This window comes from Sceloporus occidentalis, unplaced genomic scaffold (genome assembly GCF_023333645.1).
Source record: "Sceloporus occidentalis isolate IW3139 unplaced genomic scaffold, rSceOcc1.0.p SCAF_4, whole genome shotgun sequence".
In the NCBI taxonomy this organism is placed as follows: domain Eukaryota; kingdom Metazoa; phylum Chordata; class Lepidosauria; order Squamata; family Phrynosomatidae; genus Sceloporus; species Sceloporus occidentalis.
The window spans coordinates 96,946,189-96,964,415 of record NW_028316984.1 but is presented as its reverse complement, the minus strand read 5'-3'; the positions used below and the strand labels follow the sequence as shown (position 1 = coordinate 96,964,415).

General features: G+C 46.0%; 1 protein-coding gene across 1 annotated transcript in view; it reads left to right on the top strand.

Annotated features, from left to right (window-relative positions):
- TRPM5 (transient receptor potential cation channel subfamily M member 5) overlaps nucleotides 1–10,310 on the top strand; it is a 66,075-nt gene extending 55,765 nt beyond the window's left edge. Inside the window, exons 21-26 of the mRNA XM_089523096.1 lie at nucleotides 1,638–1,806; nucleotides 3,905–4,083; nucleotides 4,837–4,969; nucleotides 5,392–5,464; nucleotides 7,312–7,402; nucleotides 10,058–10,310. Of these exons, the coding sequence (XP_089379222.1) occupies nucleotides 1,638–1,806; nucleotides 3,905–4,083; nucleotides 4,837–4,969; nucleotides 5,392–5,464; nucleotides 7,312–7,402; nucleotides 10,058–10,161 (749 nt within the window). The 3' untranslated portion in view covers nucleotides 10,162–10,310. The remainder of the gene's footprint in view (nucleotides 1–1,637; nucleotides 1,807–3,904; nucleotides 4,084–4,836; nucleotides 4,970–5,391; nucleotides 5,465–7,311; nucleotides 7,403–10,057) is intronic.
- Nucleotides 10,311–18,227: the final 7,917 nt, after the last annotated feature.

Genomic DNA, 18,227 nt, shown 5'->3' with positions numbered 1-18,227 from the left:
ATGAAATCTCAGGTTCAGCTTGAGTGTGCTCCTGGAGTCAGCTCTGAACTTGGATGCCCAGGTTTCAGCAGTGGCCACAAGTGCATTTGCACAGTTGAAACTAGTGCGCCAGCTGCACCCATTTCTTGAGACATCAGATTTGGCTATGGTGACACATACCTTGATTACATCCTCTTTGGACTACTGTAACACACTCTATGTGGGGCTGACTTTGGAAGCTGTTTGGAAACTCCAGTGGGTGCAAAATGCTGCAGCTAAAATGCTGACTGGGGCCAGTTACAGGGATCGTATAACTCCCTTGTTGAAACAGCTTCACAAACTGGTTATGACTGATAAAGCCTTATATGGCTTAGGTCCAGACTATTTGAAAGACCATATCTCTCCATATGAACCAGCTAGAGCTTCAGGACAAGGCTTTCTTTGTCCTGCCAAGATCACAGGTTCACTTGGTGAGGACATGAGAGAGAACCTTCTTGGTGGCTGCTCCCACCCTGTGGAAAGCCCTTCCATTGGAAGCTTGGTGGCTAGCCCCTCCCTGGTTGCTTTTTGTCTATAAGCTGACTTTTTTTTTTATTTAAGCAGGCATTTGATATATAATTCATATAAGGGGGGTCTTTATGGTGGGTTTTAGTTATGCTTTTAATTTTTGTATATTTTTATGTGATTTTATAATGTGTGGAGATGATTTTAATTGTTTTGAATTTGATTGAGATTTTAAAAATGTTTTTATCTGTGAGCTGCCTTGGGTCCCTCCTGGGAAAAAGGCAGTATACAAATGAAATAAATACATATGAATAAATAAATAAATGTGATACTCCAACTCTCAAATCATTACATCAGTAATACTGGTAGTAGTAGTAGTAAAGAAGTTATCATACCTATCCATCAGATTTCCAGCAGACAAATGCTGAAGGCCTGTATGAATGTGAAGGCCTTTGCCTTGTGATAGAATAACAAAGGAAGCTAGGCCAGGCTAGTGAGTTCCACAGCTGCTCAGGTAGGATTAATATGCAGAGATTAGTTTGTGAGTTTTTTTAGAGCATGGACACAAACTTTATTTGAATCCACACTTAGTCAGACCAAAGCCACTAAATTCAATGGCGTGTACCCTAAAGGCACCAGGTCTCATCTGATCTTGGAAACTAAGCTGGGTCTGCCATCGTTAGTACTTAGATGGGCGACTGCCAATGAAAAGTAGGTGCTGTAGGCTATATATCAGAGGAAGGAACTGGCAGAATCACCTCTGAATATTCATTGCCTAAGAAAGCCCTATGAAATTCATTGGATTGTTGTAAGTAGAGAAGCAACTTGAAGGCTGGCACACACACATATCATTTTATCTATTCTAAGGATTACTAAATCTGCCTCTAATGGTGTTTCTGCTCTAAAAGAAACAACTACAATGTTACTGGAGCAGTTGCATGAGCACAAAGTAAAGTTATCTCTCTCTACAACAGTAGTAGGAACATTTGTCCTTTTTGGAAGCTGATGATTTTAGGCTTGTTCACTGGTGATGCTGATGTTCTGTTTTGAGCTAAATCAACTAAGCTGAGTCCTTTGATAAAGTCTCATGTTAACAGTTCTTTCTAAAATCTTAAACATTTTAGAAAATTGCCTTGTCATTTATTTCATTACAGCATCTCGCATGATCTTTGGAAACTGCACATCAAACCCAGCAGAGACCATGTTGGAGAATGTGTGGGCATGTCCTAACGTCTATGCTAACTGGCTTGTCATACTTCTCTTGGTCATTTTCCTACTGGTTACAAATGTGCTGCTTATGAATCTCTTGATTGCCATGTTCAGGCAAGTATTACATCTGTACTAAGGAAAGAAGGAAAGGCTAAAAACAAACAAAAAACTATAATGGTCCTCCTACAAAACCACCACTGATAAAATATATGAAGTACAAGGTCATAGTATACTTAATCCCAGTTAAAATATATTGGTATAAATGCCTTCAGTACACCAAAAAGTGCACTTAATTATCATGAATTTCATTGCTACTTAGGTGTACCAAGCCTTTTCAGCAGTGCTGCAACTGTAGCCAGTTTAAACCAGAGGTGGACAAAATGTGACCTAGGGCCACATATAGCCCCCTGGCCCTGGGCATCCATGTATTTTTAAATTTTTTTATTTCCATCAAAATGGCTCCCAAAACCCTTTAGAATGCATGGAGGATCTTTCCACTATGTTTCAAGACCCCTGGGGTCTATTAGGACCCAAAATAGAAAACCCTCAGCACTATCAGACTTTATAATACATTGCAGATTGTATTTAAATACAGCATTTTCAATTTATAAAGTTCATATTCTTAATATGGAAGCTGAATACTTGTGCTACTGGGTCATATGTGCAGACGTTCAGCACACTTAGTAGTGCAACTTTTGGATAAAAGCTATTCATTTATCATTATGCCCTACTGTGGTTAAATGGCAAATGCTATTTTGATTTATGCACAATTCTGGACTTCGGCTTTGAAGGTATACCTTTATCCTACATACTTGTCCTAGTGGATTTTCCCCCACTACTATTCAGTAAAAGTATCCAGCAAGGCATTAGTCTGGCTGACCATGTATACAGGAGGGCTATATGTCCTTCCCACATTCTGACACAGCAGCATAGTTATTCAGGTTTGGTGAGGGAAATGGTTCATCCAGTGGCAGCAGGCTCACCTCTTACTGGTTTGTAACATTATACTTCTGATGGAATCTTGAGGGGAAGCATTGTGCTTAAGTGACCCAGATCTCCAAATCTGAGTAGTGGCTTATTATCTGATATAAGGAGCACCATTTTACTAAGGAAACGAAATAATTTGTAAGGTCTGAACATACTGCAAAACTGAGCGGCTCCTAACAAAAAGAAAGATGCAAATTTGAGCTACTGTAATTTACAAATTCTTATAGTAGCTGCTACCAGCTTGCAAATGCTAAATGATGGCACTTTCAGTTTTGGAAACACACTACTTTAAAGGCAAATAAATAATTGTGCTATGAAATAAAACCACCTGTATAAAGTGCATATAGTGGAATATATTTTTATTTGCATTAACGTCATGATATAAAAGCAAGCAGAAAATTGTGAGATTCTTGCTGATGAATATGCATCTGGACATTATCGCACACACATTTAACCTGACTGCACCCTAACAGGATGCAGCTGGGACGCAGGATGCAGGTGAGAATTATCACATGTAATGCGCCGCCGATTCTGCTGGCTGAGTACAGCTCGGCTGCATCCTGGGTCCCAGGCACACTTCCAACTTGGAAAAGTGGCTGCCGAAGTATGCCTTGAAGCTGGAATGCAGCCAGGCTGTACTTGGCCAATAGAATCAGCAGCAAATTATGTGCAATAATTCCCACCTGCATACTGTGTCCTGGCTGCATCCTGTTAGGGTACAGTTGGGTTAAATGTGCGTGTGATAAGCTGTCTAACTTTGTGCTCTTTAAAAATGGCATCATGAATATCTTGGTATTTTGAGGCATGACACTAAGATGTATCTTAATATTTAGTTGGATTCAGAATCTGTCTTCTGCTGAATGAAGTGCTCTTTCATGAAAGATGGGTCTGCAATCATACAGGGAATGAGTTGCATACACTTAAAAATCTGGATCTAGCCGATCTAGCTGAACAGCTTTGAACAAACTCAATATCCAGATCTGTCCTTCTTGTCAGCTCAAGAAAGTGTGCCATGATATAAAATAGGCAGTTGCCATATTAATTTTATTTTCATAAAAATGTAAAAAATTCACATTCATGCATTAGGTCTTGTTTGAATTTTTATTTTAGCTCTCTCTCAATCTTCAATAAGAAAAAAACCCCATAAAGTACTTTATATATCTGAAGGAAAAAATAAAATGCATTACAGCTACAGTATGTTGATGTGACTCATTTTTCTTTTAAGTTATACTTTTCAGGTTGTTCAGGGAAATGCAGACATCTTCTGGAAATTTCAGCGTTACAATTTGATTGTTGAATACCATGGTCGTCCTGCATTTGCTCCTCCCTTTATCATTATCGACCACATTAAACTGTTTCTTAGAAGGCTTTTTAAAAAGACAGAATACAAGAAAGAACATTTGGGTAAGCTACAAGCAAAGAAATAATGAGAAATGGGGTATTATTCAGACATGCAGCTTGATTCACTATCACTCATTTGAACACTCTCCACTGAAAGCAATGGTTTTCACATGATGGGAAATATTGAAGTACCATTAGTCTTTGAATAAAGCATCCCATTCTAAGATAGGATGTTTCCATAAATCATAAACAACTTAAAATGTTTTATGCATGAGGAAGCTCTGTGATATATTCAAGACTCTCTAGATCAGGGCCTAGAACTGAAGATCTATAAATGAGTAACAATGGAGCTTATCCCAGTAAAAAATAAACTGGCTTACATCTTCTGGCTTGAATTCAGGATCCGGGATGCCCCTGGATGTTATCATGCCTAAATTGCTGCCTATCTAGGCAGGATGCCACTGCCCTGATGCATCCTGGGTCGAAGCCTCGCTCAGACATCACTTTTTTGAAGCTTCCGATGCCAAAAATTGGCCAAGTGAGTGAAGCTTTGACCTGGCATGCATCCAGGTGGCGTCATCCCACCAAATAGGAAGCAATTTAGGTATATAACATCTGGGGCATCCCAGATCCTGAATTCAAGCCGGAAGAGGGAAACCAGCTTATTAGTTAAAAGGATAAGCACCAATAATAATTGGGATTTATTGTATGGTAAACCTGATTCATGAAGTTTTAGTCCTCCTTTCTTCTTCATTGATAAGCTCCTCAACAGCCAATCCTTTAATTAACACAGTGTCTTTTTTGTTTCTTATGTAGAAAGAGATCTAACAGCAGGACTGGATCAAAAAATCATCACTTGGGAGGCGCTACAAAAAGAAAACTATCTGGCAAATCTAGAAAAAAAGAAAAAGGAAAGCAACGAAGAAAGACTAAAGAAAATGGCAGACAAGTAAGACTGAGTGAAATGGGGATGGAATAACATCTTGGCAAAGGTTTGTCTAGAAACACTAAATGCCTCCAGTTTTAAATCTAGAAATATGACAGCCACAATTTGCTCAAAGGGCAGGGACTAAAAGTTGCAGGTAGAAAAATCTGGATCTCAAGACAGGTCAGGCAGAAGCAAGCTGTGTTTGAGGGTTGGTGAATGCTATCTTACAGTCCTTTCTCTTTATGGATATTAACTGATATGTTCTCTAAAAATATTTTACTCTCAAACTTCTACTGGACTGAATTCTTTGCAAGAAACCCAACAGGCACTGTACAAACATGTCCCAGATTCAATCATGGTCCTATCTTAGTAAAGGTTTAGGAACGCTCCTGTAGAGCCGAAGTTTGTTAATTTTTAATTTTCTTTTTTAAAAAACAAAACAGGGTGAACAATCTTTCAAAGCATTTTAGTGGCCTGAAAGAGCAAGAAAAGCGGCTTAGATCTTTGGAATCACAAGTAAGAATCCTGCTTGTTGCATTTTAGCAGTGCTGTTGTTTCTTTGAGGCACCATGTTTATGGTTAGCATGGATTAAATGGTATATATCTTTCCCCAAGGCTTGTTTTTAAAAAATCTTATATGGACAAGATTGTACACCTCTTTCTATGAGGCGTTACAAACCACCGCTTTGCGGCGGTTTCCCGGCGCTGCTGTTTGCTCCGCGAGGGAGCCGCCACAGCCAAACCGCGCGGCTCCCTTACGGAGCAAAAAAGAAGCTCCAAAATGGAGATTCTTCTGGCGGCGTGCTAATGACGCTGTGAGGCGCCAATGGCGCACTCGCGACATCATTAGCGCTGCGCGACGTGCGGACGCACAGCGTCCGTTATATCAAGATGGCGGCGGCCGTGTGGAACGGCCGCCGCCATTTGTTACAGACAGAGTCCGTAACAGGAATAGGGGCCCCTTTTTTAAACTGGGACGTCCTGAGGACATCCCAAGTGGTGGTTTGTAACCCGCCTATATGTTTTTGACATCTTAGAAGTGAAGCATTGATTAGCTAGTATCAAGGACTGGATGCTATCATGGTTATTCTGAATTTACTAAGGTATCCTTGAAATGGAAAAAAAATACAGGTTATAACTGAAGAGACATGAGATCTTATTGACTTTGGCAGGTATTGTAGAGATTAGGGAGTTTCTATTGCCCAGATTATTATTTTTATTGCAGTTTTACAAACAACTTTTCTTCAGATTCACTCTGAAGGTTTAATGTCACCTGGTGCGGTTTAATGTTATCCAGTGCGGTCACTCATGGTGTCACCCACTGACCTCCTCCCATTTCACACCATACAGAATCCTTAGTAATGCTTTTTTGCACTAATGTTACTCATAAATCGTAATTCCCATATACCACTGAATGTAATGCTAATTGTTGTGATATAAACAAGCAAAATTAAAATTTTACCTTCAAATTACAATATCATAGGCACAACCTAAATGTATTTACATATACATAGTGAAGATTTGGTTAAAATGTGATGGTTTTTAGAATAAAAATTAAAAATATATTTTTTAAAAATCCATTTTTAAAATTAAAATTTATTAAAATTTTTGAATTTTGAATTTTAACAAATTCGGGGGTCTCTCCTTTCTCCTCCCACTGAGCTTTACCCCACTCCCACCATCTCTTAAAACATTTTAAAGGGAAGCAGATGCATGCCACAGCTCATTTCTGCCAAAAGGTAGGTGTTTCTGGAGCAGTGATGCCACCCCGCTTAACCTGTTTAAAGGGGGTGCATCCCCCGTGCCCCCCTAGTGATGCTACTGTCTAATGGGACAACTAACATTACTGAGATTTTTTTCTTCATTTTATTTCTGTAATGTAAACCTCATCAGGCATTATTCATCTCTCCAAAAATGCACATAAACCTATGTGATGTCAAAATCTTATATTTTAGTCAATAAAGATTTCGTTTCTATAAACTACCATAGGTCAGTGGGAAATTGGACACAAGAGTCTCAGCACTAGTAAAAGGGCTAATAAACTATTGCAATCCTAAACACGTTTACTCAGAAATAAGCCTCACTGCATGTAATGGATTTTACTCCCAAGTAAAAGGGTATAGGGTTTACTTATCTCCAAGGAATAAATTGTGGAGCTTTGTCGCTCCATTGGCTTGCTAGCTTAGTAACTGGTGGTGTTTAAATCAATGGCCAAATACACCCCAGGATGAGGTATACCACTGCTGCAACTTGAAAGAAGAATATTGTGCTTATGTTTTCATGTAGCTCTCTTGTGACTGTAATACTGGTCAGTTTTCAATGGTAATAGAAAATGATAAGGACTGAAACTCTTTGCTTTGCAGATCAGCTACTGCACAGTTATGCTTTCCTCAATGGCAGATTCCTTAACCAAAAACAGCTTATTTTCCAACACATCACCTCTGAATTATGCATGTGAGTAATGTGCTGAAAGTGATCTTTTTTTCTTTTTTAAAAAGAGAGAATATTAAAAGAGTAGATTAGACAGTAAAGTCCACAAAAACAAAGGAAACTCTGCTTACCATTCCATAATTTATCAGAACCTTGCAAGTGGTCCAAAATATTTTCTTTTCTCAAGTCATTTAAAAGACAATATTCCATTAAAATAGATTCGAAAGCCAATGTGAGATAGTGGTTGATAGGCTGAGCAACCAGGCAGTTCAAATCTAGACATTCACTAGGTAGCCTAATTTTTCATTCTCCATCTCAATGGCTCATATGAAAATATGAAAAGAATAATGCTGTCTGTCATACAGTATGGCCTAGTCCTATATTAGGCCATTGTGTCCACTAAAGGTCACACACAATAGGGCTTGCACCCAATGAAATGGATAGATTGAATTTCTCAGCTTTTAAAGGGATAGATGAGATCCCTGTAGCTGAAAAACTGAAAGGATGCAAATCGCCACATGGAGCTTCCATGAGCAAGAGTTCCACTTCGAGACACTGTGCATCGGACTTTCCACATGCATATGGGACTTTTCAGTATCAGAGAATAAAGAGTTTTATGGAACATGCTTTTGTGGAGGAGAAGCTATTTCATCAGATGTATGTTGGTATAATGATAATGTCCTGCTGTTTTTGCCTAGATGGAAAGATGTCTGTAGCACAGCGTAGCCAAATGTAACAAATTTGGGGGTCAACATTCTGCTTCAAGACCATTTGAAGGCACATAGGCTGCTAAAAATGCAAACAAACAAATAATAAAAAGATTGATGTCCACTTCTGGTTTTGGAACATTGGCTGGAATTCACTATTGCAGTTATGAATGTGTAATCCAGAGTTATTCATAACTGATTCATATTCAAGACCCTAACATTTATTAATGTAAGGAAGATGTAGGTACTGTAAAACTCCCCCAGTCCTGACTTACTGGCCAGCAGCAGCTGTGAGCAACAGGGGTCTCTTCTCCTGTTGAGTGGGACAAAGAAGACTGATGTTCCCACCCTGCTCCTGCTAGCCATCTCCAGTGCAAGGAGGAGTTGCAACAGTTATCTTGATTTTGAGTTTTGCATCAGAGATCACTCACAAGAGGGGGGTGGGACCATCCGTCTGTGCACCTTGGTAGAACAGATCCCCATTGTTTATAGCGGTTGCTGTCCGGTAAGTCAGCATTAAGTGGTGGGTGGTGAGAACTGGGGTTGTTAGATGCTACTTAGCTATATCAATAAGGCAGTCACATAGCTAAGCAGCTGATCTAGAATACTGGCCATTGTTTTATTTTGTTTTTAATGTTGAAAAGTGCTCAGCATCCAATCCAAAAGGCAAATTTCTGCTTCTCGGGGTTTCTAATAGAGGTTTCCAATTCACCTTAGAGTTTTGGAGATCTAGGGAAAATGACAGTTGGGACAAATTGAGGGCCAGGGAAGCAGCCTTCGGGGCTGCCTTTGACCCCAAGGTTGCTCTCTACCCACCCTCTTTATAGATTTCTGAGATGAAATTTGTGAGATTTCCACTTTGTAATGGCTTTCATAGGAACAATATTTACAGGAATAGCTGTGCTAGGTTGTTGCAGAAAAAACATTTCTTGTGTCTCTTTTATTTTCAGCTAGCACTTTATATATTTTTCAGAGGAAAAGGTATTGTAAATTGCAAGGTCAAAAGACAAGGAAATGTAAGAATGCAGGAAAAGTCTATGACATTTGTATGCAAAGCTTCTGTCTGTGCAAGTCTAAATGTGTCCCTTTTCACATCAGCAGTAATTAGGTATACTGTTTTTCTAGCTATACTAACTTTAACACTTGTATCAGGAAAGAAGAACACTTCCTCCAGTAACTGAAAATGTTTAAATGGAGTACAGCACAGCTAGGAAGACAGTATCCCATTACTTAGTGTGAATGGCTTACTCAGTTTACATGTTGCATAGAAATGTCAGCTCTATTAGCATTTTGCCTATTTTATGGGTTTTGTTCTCACTTGTTTAGTCCCACTTGGGGCGGGGGGCACTAGACAGGGTGTCTAAAGGCTACACAAAGGAGGGGATGCCCCTACTCATCCCTGCCTTAATGTACTTGATGCAGTGAGCTTTAACTTAGGAAAGCTTGTACTAAAATATTAGTTTTGAAGGGGCCACAAGCCTTTTGCTGCCACTCTGTAATAATGATACAAGCCTGATGGAGAGCTGTGCATCAGAGGGAGAACTTGACCATGAAACAGTTGAACAGTGGCATACACAACATCTGAAAGAGAATCCAGAATATTGTTTTCCTTTTTTAGTCTGAATACTTTGATATATATCTATACAGTGCTACCTCGGGTTACGAAATTAATTCGTTCCGCGGCGCCGTTCGTAACCCGATACATTTCGCAACCCGAAAAGGCTTTCCGTTAGCGCTGGAAAGCCGCTAGCCGCGCTTCGAATTTGAATTTCGCGCCGAAATGAATTTCATAACCCGAAAAATCTTACGTAACCCGGAACAGTTTTTTCCAATCTAACTTTTTCGTACCCCGGAAATTTCGTAACGCGATCAATTCGTATCCCGGGGTACCACTGTACCTCTATACATATTTATAAACTGAGGGCCTATCATATGACTGCTTATTTAACAAATGTTTTCAAAATCCTTATAGGTTTCATAAACTCAGGCACTCAACAAATGCCTGCACCAGGAAGGAAAAAAGATGGAGATGACACCAGTCTGTTTGAAGAAAGTATGATGTACATAGATAACTAACTCCCACTCCAGCAGATCAGACATTTTGCTGTGGTTTTTCTATTCACTGTTTGGCATATTAATGGGCATCATCAGTTATCTAAAGGGTATTTTCTTTAATGGCAGGAGCACTGCTCTGTCATACAAATATTTGCCTAATTTGAGCATTGTTTCCAAAATCTTACAAATTCTTTATTGCTTTGAGCAACCTATCTGCTCCTCAGCATTTAATATATTCAGTTGCCATTCCTATCTATTTCATGTATATACATTTTGCATGTATTTGAAATTTCTGCATTTACTTATTATGTATATCTTCATGTGTTTCCTCCATTTCTCATCTTCCTGGAGATGACTGTACACTGCATTTTTTGCATTTTCTATATTTTGAGCTTCTCCTTTTAGATTTGGACCCATGCTACTGCTGTTGGTAAAGTTTCCCAAATCCATCATAGTTCACTGTTTATCACACAAGCATGAGTAGTTTATGTTATTGTTTCTACGCTGACACAGAAACTGAAAGGAAGTGCTGTATTTCAACCTAGGGTGAATACTATTTACATTGTATACACAGTCTAATAATACAACCAGTTAAAGTCGGGGCCTTAATTTTACAAATATATCTTTTACAATTTGAAGAAAATATCCCAACTATATTTTTAGTCTCTTTAACCCTTACAGCTTGTCCATAGATTTTTGGGATTGTTAACAAGGGTATGCAATCATTAGGGATAGCAAGCACTAGAAAACAAATGGGATTTCAGCACTTGCTAGTAGATGATGTGTTTAATTTCCTTTCGTTCAAAATTAGCTTGATGTTCTGCAAGTCTGATATTATGAAATAAAAGATTGTTATTCCAAAAATGAGTATTCTCTTTATAGTATGGAGAGAGAAAAAATAACACTGCTGCTGAACTACTGGGTTTTGACCAAGCCTTTTAAAAAAGTCATTTTTTAATATGCCAAACTCATTCACCCGAATCTTTTTAGAGATAAGAATGCCATATTACATATTGGCAAAGCTCCTTTACAATTAACATCTGCACAACATGCAGAAAGTCAGCAAGAAAAGTCTCTCCAAAATGGAGAGGCTGTGACTGACATGTGTGTGTCACCTGTCTTACGGCAACCCCATGGATTTCATAGCACTATGTTGTTTTTGACTTATGGTGACCCTATCACAGGGATTTCTTGGCAAGATTTTTCAGAGGGGGTTTGCCATTGCCTTCCTCTGTGGCAAGGAATAGTCAGGGTTAGTTTGCCAGTTCCTTTTTCTGAAACATAGGCGTGTTACAGACTGCCCAAAAGCGGGAGGTCTGCTGCCGCCGCCATTAGCTGCACTAAGAAGCCCCAGCGGCCAGACCGTGAGGCTTCCCGGCACAGCTAAAAAGCGCCGAAATGGCACTTCTTCTTGGCACATGGAAGTGGCGCCGCAAGGCGCGCACTCACGGTATCACTTCCGCCGTGCTACGTCCAGACGCTTTGCGTCTGAGATGTAAAGATGGTGGTGCCCATGTGGACGGGCGCCATTTACTACACATTCCGCGCGTACTAGGAACGGCCAGTTAGGAAGGTAAGACCCTTCCTAACCCTAGCACGCCCCTTTCTAACCCTAGTACGCGCGGAGTGCATACTAAATGGCCATTTGCAACGCGCCATAGTCCACAGCACCTGGTATTCACTGACGGTCTCCCTTCTAAGTACTAGCCTTGGAAGTTTCACACACGCCAACTCAATCTCATTTTCTCCAGTAATAGGAAATCTTTTTTCTTGTGTGAAGGTGCTAGTTTTGAGTTTCAGTTATTAGGTGATATACAAGCAGCTATTCAGAAATAGCTAACATTCTTTCTAGAAATTTTCAAAACATTTTTGAGATTATTGGAATGGGGTGGTCATGGTAGATGTGAGAATCTTGCTATGAGTTTACCTAAATATTGACCAAAATAGGAACGTTGGGTACTTACCGTAAGACGTTCGTTTCCAGCATGAGAGGGTCCTGGCATCCTGAATACTGGGTTATGTACCTCCCATTTGCTCCTGTAGGCAGGGACAAAAGAAGACCGGCCCCTATATAGGGAGGAACTCACCCTCCAGGGCCTCAGTCAATAACAAGCCAAGCGAATAGTAGCACACTGAACTAACCTTTAATTGGTAAAATCAGATAACACAAGAGAATAACCTAAGTCATCTCAAGAGAGTAAAATGCATGGCAAACAAACAAAAGAGAAAACCAACGAACCAGCGAACAGAAAACGAGGAAGGTCCCTCAACAGGACGAGCTGAGCCGCAGGGTGGCACCCAGGGAGGGGCAGGATGCCAGGACCCTCTCATGCTGGAAACGAACGTCTTACGGTAAGTACCCAACGTTCCTTTTCCCAGCAGAGAGGGTGCCTGGCCTCCTGAATACTGGGATTTACCAAAGCCCTCTCAAGACGGGAGGGAGGTGCCTAAGAGGATCCTGCGGCCTCAGCCACTACCTGCTGGAGGACCCTCCTACCGAAGGCCGCCTCGGCGGACTGAAACAGATCTAACTTGTAGTGTCTGATAAATGTCGAGGGAGACTTCCATGTCGCGGCCCGGCAAATCTCAGTCAATGAGGCATTGGTGAACAGAGCCGCCGAGGTAGCCGCACTTCTTGTGGAGTGGGCCACCAGTCCCTCAGGAGGGGTGAGGCCTAATGTTTTATAGGCCTCAGTGATGCACGCCTTGATCCATCTGCTTAGCGTGGAGACCGACACCTTGCGACCCCGGGACCCCTGGCGGAACGACACAAACAAGGATTCCGAAGACCTAAAGGGCGCCGTCCTCTTGATGTAAACCTTAAGCGCCCTGCGGACATCCAGGGTGTGCCAGATCTTCTCCAATTCTCTTTGAGGATTGGGGCAAAAGGAGGGCAACAGAATGTCCTGCGAGGTGTGAAAAGCCGAGTTAACCTTCAGCAAGAACGTAGGGTCAGTCCGGAGGCACACAGAGTCTGGTCTAAACATGCACAGGTCCCTGCGGACCGACAGCGCTCCGAGCTCAGACACCCGCCTCGCCGAAGTGATGGCGATGAGGAAGACCACCTTAAGGGTGAGGTGTTTCAGGGATGAATCACGAATAGGCTCAAAGGGTCCCACCGTCAGAGCCTTGAGGACCGTGTGAAGGTCCCAGGTGGGGAAACGGTGTCTAGTGGGCGGAGCTTTGTTGGAGACGCCCTTCAGTAGCCTCTTAACATGAGGGTGAGCCGACATAGCCAACGCCTTATCGTGAGGCAACACCGAAGTGATGGCTGCCACCTGTCTCCTGACCGTGTTGGGCCTGAGACCCTTTTTGATGCCGTCGTGGAGAAAAAGAAGCAAGTCTGCAACTGAGAAATCGAGGAAGTTGATCTGCTTGAGTATGCACCACCTTTTGAAGGACCTAAAGGTGGCCTCGTAGATGCGGTTGGTGGATGGGCGCCTGGATGATAGGATGGAGTCTATGACCTCGGCGGAATAGCCGCACCGCCGGAGCATGTCGCGTTCAGCCTCCAGGCGTGAAGGTTCAACCAACCTGGGTCGGGGTGAAGAATCTGGCCCTGGCTCAGGAGATCTCGGCGGTGAGGCAAAGCCATGGAGGCCGATGACATGTCCAGGATCTCGGAGAACCACGGCCGTCTGGGCCAAGCCGGCGCCACCAGGATGACATCCGAGTTGTCCCTCCGGATCTTGGCCACTAGCCTGGTCAATAGAGGAAGTGGTGGGAAGGCATAGACCAGCGTTGAGGGCCACTGGAGATTGAGGGCGTCGACTGATTCGGCCCCCTCCGTCAGGAACCGGGACACAAACCTGGGTAGCTTTGTGTTCACGGGGGAGGCGAACATGTCTATCTCCGGTTGGCCTAACCGAAGGGCTATCTGACGAAACACCTCCGGGTGGAGAGACCACTCGCCTTGGTCGACGTCCGTTCTGCTTAACCAGTCCGCGATTGTGTTGAGCTCTCCTCGCAGGTGTTCTGCCTCGATGGACATGAGGTTGGACTCGGCCCACTGAAACAGAAGGCGGGATTCGCTCATCAGATCCTTTGATCTTGTTCCGCCCTCGCGATTGAGATGAGCTTTGGTGGTGACATTGTCCGTCCTTATGAGGACTGGTTTGCCGAGAACTGACTGCCGAAAAGCCTGGAGGGCCAGCCTGACAGCTCTCAGCTCTAGCCAATTGATGGGCATGGTCCGTTCCTCCGGCGACCATCTCCCCTGAATCATCTGTGGGCCGCAGTGAGCCCCCCATCCCCTCAGGCTTGCGTCGGTCGTGATCTGAACCCTCTCTGGGTACCAGATCGGTCGGCCCTTGAGGATCGCCGGTGAGGTCCACCACCGCAGGGAGTCGAGGACCAGAGGCGTCACCAGCGCCCTGATGGGGGATCTTGACGCTATGGCTTCCTGAAACGGTAGGAGGAACCACTGGAGGGGCCTGGAGTGGAACCTGGCCCATGGGACACAGTCCCTCGCCGCTATCATGAGGCCCTGCAGGCGGGCCAGAAGATTGATGCTGGCTCTGGGTTGCTTTAGGACCTGGGAGACTGCTGAGGAGATGGCCTGGACTCTGTCCGGTGTGAGGGAAATCAGGCCTCTCTGTGTGTCGAGATGAGCCCCTAGGTGGAGAATCCGTCGAGAAGGTTCTGTGGAGCTCTTTTCCATGTTGACCAGGAAGCCGTGTTGTTCCAAGGAGCGAAAAACCTGTCGGACATCCGCCCGACCCTGGAGCAGCGACGGGGACCGGATCAGGAGATCGTCCAGATATGGATAGACGTGGACCTTGTGCGATCTCCAGTGAGACACCAGAGCCACCAAGACCTTGGTGAACACCCTCGGGGCCGATGATAGGCCGAACGGCAATGCCCTGTATTGGAAGTGACGGCCGTCGTAGGCGAACCTCAGGTAGCGCCTGTGGTCGGGATGGATGGGAATATGAAAGTAGGCATCCCGCAAGTCTAAGGAGGAAAGAAAGTCTCCAGGCTGGAGTGCCTCTAGGATAGATCTGAGGGTCTCCATCCGGAACCTCTTGTAGGATATGAACGAATTGACCCGTCTCAGGTTTAAGATAGTTCTCCAAGTCCCGTTCTTCTTTGGTACCAAAAAGAAAGTGGAGTAGCAGCCTCTGTGCCACTGAGAGACTGGAACCTCCTCGATGGCCCGGAGGCGAAGGAGGTCCCTGATGGCGTCCAGCAGGAGGCGGTGTTTGGCTGGATCGTTCGTCTTTGGAGAGGGGATGAATTTCTCGCTGGGCGGGCGGCGAAACTCTATGAGGTAACCCGATCTTAGGGTGTTGAGGACCCACTGATCTTTTGTGGATCGTTCCCAAACCTTGACAAAGTGTCTCAGCCTGCCCCCCACTGGGGGCGCCCCGTCATGGCTGTTGTTGTTTCTTTGCACCTCTTCCACCTCCGGGCTGGCCCCTCTGTTGGAAAGGCTGGCGGGCCTGCCTGGGCTGGGACTTAGAGTCGCCCCATCGCTGTCCGAAGGGTCTAGAGTCTCTGGACTGGAAGGAGGGGGAGGAGGGGGAGGCGAAGGGTCTGGAAGAATGAAAGGACTGCCTCTTGGATCTAGTCCTAGGCCTAGCCTCTGATTTGCGACCACCTGGCAGGGACTTCTTCTTATCCTTATCCTCGACCAGCACCTGGTCGAGAGACTCACCAAATAATTTAGTCCCAAGGAAGGGAGTGAAGGCCAGATTGTTCTTGGATTTGGCATCGACGTTCCAGTTTTTTAGCCAGAGCTGGCGGCGAACGGAGACCGCCGCCGCCTGGGCCCTGGCGCAGTATTGGACTGCGTCCAACGTCCCATCGGATGTGTAGGCCGCAGCCAATGCTATCTTATTCAGGCCCTGCCTGAGGTGGGTCTGTTGGAGGGGAACCTCCTGGAGGAGCTCCCTCGTCCACTGGAGAGAGGCCCTAGCTACAATGGAGGCTGCAGCCGCCGCTCTGATAGCCACTGACATAGCCTCGTGTGCCTTTTTGAGGGCAACCTCGGCTTTCTTATCCTCAGGCACCTTCAGGGTGTCCTCGCCCTCTCTAGAAAACACAGCGGAGGAAACCAAGGCGGACACGGGGGCATCCACCACCGGGACCTGGAGTCTCTCCATCACCGATGGAGGGAAGCTGTAAAGCTTTTTTAGTATGCTAGGCAGGGGGCCCGAGGCCGCAGGCCTGTCCCATTCAGCCCTAATGACCTCCATGAGGTTTGCAGGGCAAGGGATCTCGGCCATAGGGGGGGCAGGGACCGGGAAGAGGCCCTCTCCCACCCTGGGTAACTCAGACTCACGGGGGGCCCTGTTCTCCACCAAGGGGGGAATGGCGAGGGTCTTTAGAGTCTTTTTTAGGAGCCTGGAAAAATCTTCTGACTTAAAGAGACGAGCCGAAACGGCTGGAGGATCCGGGTCCCCGGCATCCTCCTCTCCCGATAGCTCACCCTCTTCAAGGACCGCCCTGATCTCTGGGTCGGGGTCATCCTCTAGGTCTGAGGAGACCAGGTCAGTCCGCTGGCTGTGAAGCCGCGGTCGACCGCACCTCTCGGGGGGGCGAAGGAGTCTGGAATCAACCTCCGAGTCGGAAAGGGAAACCTTGTCTTCTTCCCTAGGCCGCTTACCCAGTTCCAGATCAGCCTGATCTAGCAGGGTAGGGAAGGGGTCAGCGCAACCGCGGCTAGTCCCAGGGCGCACGGCAGCAGGAGCGGGGGCCCTATCGGGACTCCCAAGATGGCGGCGCCCCTGGTCCACCCCAAGATGGCGGCGCCCATGGTCCTCCCCAAGATGGCGGCGCCCATGGTCCTCTCCAAGATGGCGGCTGCCGCCCACGTGACCAGGTTGGAGGCTGGCTTCGGGGCACCCAAGATGGCGGCCCCCAAGGCCCGTCCCAAGATGGCGCCCGCCCTCCGCGGGAATGGCTTCGCCCTCACCGCGGGCCAAGGGAGTCGCGAAGGCGGGCTCCAAAACAGCGGCGCCTGCCGGAGCCGCGGCCCGGGGGGCGCTGGATGAAGCCGCTGGCTGCGGCTGGGGTGCCCAGGCCGCTCCGAGCGCCGACGCCAGGGCCTGGAGGCCCCCAAGGGCTGTGGGGGAAAGGCTGCTGGGGAAGGAGGAGGGGGAACCCGCTCCCGGGTCCCCACGTGCGCGGGTGCTCTCCGCAGCAGCGGAGGCTCCGCCTTGGCCCCTGGCCGGCAGGGGCTCGACGGAGGGGGGGGCTGCAGAGGCCCCGCTAGCCCCTAACTGGGGCGCGGGGACGGAAAAGCCCCCAAGCAGGTTCCCTGCGGGGAACTCCCCCACCCCGAGAAGGCTCGCCGCCTCGCGGGCGAACATGGCCCGCACCAGGTCCCTTAGCTCGCTGAGGGGGCTTACCTGGCCTCGGATGAACGGGGTAGAGGCATCCTCAACACCTTGGGGACCTGAGCGGCCCGGGCGGAGGGGGGGGTTATGTTCAGCTCCTCGGAGGGATGGCCCCTCCACCGGCTGAACCCCTGGCTCAACCTCTGCCTCCGGTTCTCCCTGGGGAACCGGCAAACCCTGGGCAGGAAGGCCCTGAGTAGGGGGGGTCCCTTCACCCGTGCCGCTAGGGTCATCTGCCATAGCCCACCACCGAGAGGGGGATAGGCAGGGGGAGAGGGAGCAGAGAAAAAGGGGTAATCCAAGCTGTACCGCTTCGGCGGGAATGACGAACTTCGCTGGAAGAAGAATTCGTGACCTGCTAGGAGCGTAGGCAGGACAAGACTGAGGCCCTGGAGGGTGAGTTCCTCCCTATATAGGGGCCGGTCTTCTTTTGTCCCTGCCTACAGGAGCAAATGGGAGGTACATAACCCAGTATTCAGGAGGCCAGGCACCCTCTCTGCTGGGAAACAAGCAAAATGCAGTCTGTGTGTGTATACATACATACACACACACACTCACAGAATGTCCCTAGGACTACTATCTCTTCAACTCTCAGTATAAACACATTAATACTTGCAAATCTGCCATCAATGAAACACTAGTATTAGGTGACACCTGAATGATCCCATTTCATGATTCAAGCTCAGTTTGCTCTGTATTGCAACTGAAGGTCAAGAACATGTATTGTAAGGGAGAAAAATATAAACA